Consider the following 6000-nt stretch of genomic DNA (forward strand, 5'->3'; position numbering starts at 1 on the left):
TCTGATCTCAGGTCAGAATGGGTTAAGGCCCTTAGGGACCTACCTGCCATAGCGCTGGTGCTGCCGTGGGCCCAACAGGAGCCACAGTACTGGGGGATGTGCTGGTTCCGCGTGGTGCTCACATAGTTGGTCCCGTTGATGTTCCTCCAGTCCCACGACCCGGGAAGCTCCGACACCTTCAGGACCTGCTGAGGACGGGCTGAGGTCCTGAGGAGAGAGAGAGAGAGAGAGAGAGAGAGATGATGAGAGACTATGGTCCTGTGTGGAGGGGGGAGAGAGAGAGAGAGATGATGAGAGACTATGGTCCTGAGTAGAGAGAGAGAGAGAGATGATGAGAGACTATGGTCCTGAGTAGAGAGAGAGAGAGAGATGATGAGAGACTATGGTCCTGAGTAGAGAGAGAGAGAGAGAGATGATGAGAGACTATGGTCCTGAGGAGAGAGAGAGAGAGAGAGAGATGATGAGAGACTATATACCTATGACATCATTATTTTGTTGATACAGCCGTATATCGATACGAATAGTTTGACTGTTCAATATCACACGCAGCCATTACTCTCCACAATTAGCAACAACAACACCTTTCCTCATCCTGTCGTCCCTTCACAATTAAAGTGTCTCCCCTTTACCCCCCCAATGCTGCACATTTTACCATGTTATTTACATAGAATAGGTGTAAATCTACTAACTTTAACATTGTGGGGAGAGAGCAAGGCAGTGAGTGAGCGACAGAGAGAGAGAGAGAGGGCCAAGCGTGACGGGGGTTGACTGACGCCTGACGTTCAGTTGGAGCGTGGAGGCCCCCCTGAGGGTGGAGGCCTGTTTCAATTGAAACTGGTGAAACATACTTAAGGCCTCCTATGAGTGTGAGTGTACAGTATGTTTTATACAGTACATACTTAGTTTGTCGCCTGGCGTCCCACAGGGCTCTCTACTGTTACTGTACAGTGTGAGTGTACAGTATGTGTTACACAGTACAGTATTTCCCTCTGCAACAAATCTCTAAAATCTCAAAACACGCCCACAATGTGTCACGTTGTGAGATTGTATATATACTATATAGATCAACAACTTTTTTTTTATGAACGTTCGACTCAAATTTGTACTTCTATCCGTGACAAGGACTGTTCTTAGAAAAGAGATTAGATTGGTGATTTATTTCATCGAACAGATCTTGTCTTTTGGTGGTGGTTGATAATTGCACTAGTGCTGCAGCCATAAACCAAAGTCCAACACACACTTTTTCAGTACGTCGCGCACTAGTCTGTGCTTCCCCTGCGCAGTGTGCACCTGTCACCTGTCATGTCACCTGTCACCTGTCATGTCACCTGGGTGGCGGTGGCTCAGGGGTAGAGTGCCTGGATGGTAACTGTAAGGTTGCCAGTTCGAACCCGGGCTCCCCCAGAGTTACTGTCGAAGTGTCCTTGAGCAAGACACTGAACCCCTAATTGCTCCCGATGTGCTAGTTGGTGCCTTGCATGGTTTCCGCTGCCATCGGTGTATGAATGTGTGTGTGAATGGGTGAATGTAATGCATAATCTCTGTAAAGGTGTGTGAATGTGTGTGTGAATGGGTGAATGTAATGCACAACACAATCTCTGTAAAGGTGTGTGAATGTGTGTGTGAATGGGTGAATGTAATGCACAATCTCTGTAAAGGTGTATGAATGTGTGTGTGAATGGGTGAATGTAATGCACAATCTATGTAAAGGTGTGTGAATGTGTGTGTGAATGGGTGAATGTAATGCACAATCTCTGTAAAGGTGTGTGAATGTGTGTGTGAATGGGTGAATGTAATGCACAATCTATGTAAAGGTGTGTGAATGGGTGTGTGAATGGGTGAATGTAATGCACAATCTATGTAAAGGTGTGTGAATGGGTGAATGTAATGCACAATCTCTGTAAAGGTGTGTGAATGTGTGTGTGAATGGGTGAATGTAATGCACAATCTATGTAAAGGTGTATGAATGTGTGTGTGAATGGGTGAATGTAATGCACAATCTATGTAAAGGTGTGTGAATGTGTGTGTGAATGGGTGAATGTAATGCACAATCTATGTAAAGGTGTGTGAATGTGTGTGTGAATGGGTGAATGTAATGCACAATCTCTGTAAAGGTGTGTGAATGTGTGTGTGAATGGGTGAATGTAATGCACAATCTATGTAAAGGTGTATGAATGTGTGTGTGAATGGGTGAATGTAATGCACAATCTATGTAAAGGTGTGTGAATGTGTGTGTGAATGGGTGAATGTAATGCACAATCTCTGTAAAGGTGTGTGAATGTGTGTGTGAATGGGTGAATGTAATGCACAATCTCTGTAAAGGTGTGTGAATGTGTGTGTGAATGGGTGAATGTAATGCACAATCTCTGTAAAGCGCCTTGGATAAAGGCGCTGTATAAATGCACCATTTACCATGTCACCTGTCATGTCACCTGTCATGTCACCTGTCATGTCACCTGTCACCAGTGTTGTTTTCGTCGACTAAAACTAAGACGAAAAATGTTCGTCGACTACCTTTTTTCACTGAAGAAAACTAAATGGAAACTAAATTAAAACTGTGCTATGGTGACTAAAACTAAGACTAAATATACTGACAATTTCGTCAACAAATAAAAACTAGACTAAAATGTTAGGAAGGGACTAGTGGACAAGAGATCCAGTATAAGTCATTTTACAGTTGGTTGCATGCTGAAAATAGCCGATCTACAAGCTCACACAAAACAGTCATTACGACGGCATCAAGGCCAGCCAAAATACATTTTAGTCGACTGAATCACCTGTAGATTTAGTCGACTAAAATCTCATGACATTTAGTCGACTAAAACTAGACTAACACCAACACATTCCAGGTGACTAAAATGTGACTAAAACTAAATGAAAACTATTCAAAAGACAAAGACTAAAACTAAAATATAAAAGGTGATGCCAAAAACAACACTGCCAGCACATTAAATGCCATTGATAATGAAGGGAAAATGTCCGTCATATCAGGTAGACGTCACATATAATACAGCTTTTGTCCCATTGATACCCATCGACAACGAACAGAGAAACTGGGTCAAATGGCAACACGAACATTATAAATGCCGCCGACAACGAAGGGAAAATGCGGCCCTCACTTCACACGGGTGTGATTTTTTTCCCCTGTTTTTGATTGATTAACAGTTTTCAGAATTACAGTACATTTCAAGCACAAACTCGATACAAAAAAAAACTGTTAACTTGTTCAATTCATCAAAACATTTAGAGACTATATATAGGGTCAAAGTTGGAATAGGAGGTAAAAAGGGAAAATAAACATATACAGTGAAGGGGAAAAAGGGGGTGGGTGGTGGGGAGGGGGGATTCAGATTTTAACCCATTCTGACCTGAGATCAGATTCTAAAAATGTCAGTCGCTCTTCGATTTAAAAAAAAATAGCAGACCTACAAGCTCATAGCGCGCCACTCGGTGGCGTGCTATGAGCTTGTAGATCTGCTATTTTTCAATAGCTAAAGCACGACATGATGCCAACACCAAAATGGGTCCACGTTCAGAATGGGTTAAGGGGGCCAGTTTCGAATTGCAGCCGTCCGTAGGTGACCTTTGACTTTGAGAGCATGCCGTTCTGATCGGAGTCAAGGGATTTGCATGTCTTAATGACTGTTGGCAGGGCGTTCTATATACATTTTGGTTTCAAAGGAGCGAAATTAATTTAGTCCCTTGTTTTGTTATGGCTAGACGTATAACTAGAGTTGTGTTTCCTTTTCTTCATAATAATAGTTATATTAATTAACACACATTGAATTGCATTAATTGTTGTTAAACTTTGTTGTTGAAATCTTGTGCCATTACAAAACAAAATCCCATTGACCAGAGGAATGAATACACAATACTAGCCATGGAATGCTGCGTGCGCATTTATAAATTACTTCCTCGAAAAACAGAAGAAAAACAAATCACATGACCGTCACCTAGGTGATTACGATGATCACATGACCATGGTCACCATATGACTACGATGATCACATGACCATGGTCACCATATGACTACGATGATCACATGACCATGGTCACCATATGACTACGATGATCACATGACCATGGTCACCATATGACTACGATGATCACATGACCATGGTCACCATATGACTACGATGATCACATGACCATGGTCACCATATGACTACGATGATCACATGACCATGGTCACCATATGACTACGATGATCACATGACCATGGTCACCATATGACTACGATGATCACATGACCATGGTCACCATGGTGATTGACCTCTGAATGAGGAAGTGTTTATAATTGTATTATTATACACACCTTTAATATAATTAATTGTGTTTAATACACGTCCTGTTGTTGCGTCTCAGTTTGGAATTATGTATAGGCTATTATTATGCCTTAAATAACACTTGCATTGTGAAGTTGTATAAAGCTACTTTATTGATATTTCCTGTACCAATCCAATCAATAAAGAATCTTTCCACAACAGAGCATGCCTGGCTGGCTCATTTGATTTGGTTCCAAACAGCATTCACTATTATATTAGCCTGTTTAAATCGTAATACTACAGATTACATGTATGTCATATTTAGCTGTTAATTGGTGTTACAGTTGATGTGCAAATCGCTTTCATTTATAACCAAGTTATAATGAAGGAAAAGTACATTATATGATCGGTATATAAACTTGTTTACGGGCAAATATAAATCTATAGCGTCGATTTCATGCTTATTACATTATAGATCCGAGCATCGAGACTTATTATAATATTAAAGCATAAATAATAAACTTTATGGTATACGGTAACACGGCTGGCCGAGCTATAGGTTGACATAAATTAAATATATATAATAATAGCCTTTATAATATTGTAACGTTTGAGCTGGAGTCGAACCCGCGATCTCCAACTCGGTGTAGACATTAAAGGCAAGCTGTCGTTATTATTACAATAAAAGAAAAGCATACAACTTAAATATGAATAAACTTTACTCGACTCCCTGGTGTTTCGCGGGACGGTATAACACGTACCTACGGCTGGCCGAGAGGTCGACATAAATATTAATATATAATATGATAAAAGCATAAGTATGATTATAATCAGACCATAGTGCGTGTCCCAGACAGTGGAAACCCTCGTATGAATCTGATCTCAGGTCAGAATGGGTTATAATCAGACCATAGTGCGTGTCCCAGTGGAAACCCTCGTATGAATCTGATCTCAGGTCAGAATGGGTTATAATCAGACCATAGTGTGTGTCCCAGACAGTGGAAACCCTCGTATGAATCTGATCTCAGGTCAGAATGGGTTATAATCAGACCATAGTGCGTGTCCCAGTTGAAACCCTCGTATGAATCTGATCTCAGGTCAGAATATGAATAAACTTACTTGAGTCCCGGGCGGTGTTTCGCGGGACGGTAACACGGCTGGCCGCGGTTGAAATACCGACCGGCGAACACTTCTTCAACGACACATGAAGTCAACACGAAGAACAACACCACCACACACACCCTGCTGCTCCGGTCACGGTGCTCCATTTATAGAGATTATATTATGAACAAATAGAAACACCAGATTAAACAGAGATAGTGTGTAATAGTAGTATTAGTATCCCCAGGGTGCAGATCTGTTGTTGTCTTCACAGAAACATTAACAGCTATGTCTGGTTATATGGAGTGTGTGTGGAGGATCACGTGAAAGTGTGACGATTATTGACGGGGGCTGTTTCTCTGGTTACAAGAAGACTCGCCCCGGTGCGTGCCCGTTTTTCCCTCCCGGATTTTTCCTAGTGAGGGGGATAACTTTGTAATAATATGCTATTGGCTGTTTGTATTCTTTTTGGAAAAATATAAAAAGATACTCCTGTGGAAAGGCTATATTATATTACTTATATTGTACCCTATAAACAATTTAGTATTATTTAGTATTATGTAAGGTTTTGCCCACTCGCTGTTCTGCTGTCATTGTCAAGTTTATAGTTAGAGAAAGTTTATAGTTAGAGAAA

At 41.2% G+C, this 6000-nt stretch overlaps 1 protein-coding gene across 4 annotated transcripts in view; it reads right to left on the minus strand.

The window, feature by feature from the left end:
* Window positions 1-5651, minus strand: part of ctsz (cathepsin Z) — a 241514-nt gene extending 235863 nt beyond the window's left edge. For all 4 annotated transcript variants that reach the window (XR_014570680.1, XM_083789061.1, XM_083789060.1 and 1 more), the window contains exons 1-2: window positions 5385-5651; window positions 44-207 (exon numbers count right to left, since the gene is read on the minus strand). Coding sequence is in view for 3 of the 4 variants with exons in the window: in XM_083789061.1 (XP_083645187.1) it covers window positions 44-207; window positions 5385-5533 (313 nt within the window). In the remaining variant the exon portion in view is untranslated. The remainder of the gene's footprint in view (window positions 1-43; window positions 208-5384) is intronic.
* Between the last annotated feature and the right edge of the window lie 349 nt (window positions 5652-6000).

The sequence above is a fragment of the Protomyctophum parallelum genome, assembly GCF_964188405.1.
Source record: "Protomyctophum parallelum genome assembly, chromosome: 18".
NCBI classification, from domain to species: Eukaryota; Metazoa; Chordata; class Actinopteri; order Myctophiformes; family Myctophidae; genus Protomyctophum; species Protomyctophum parallelum.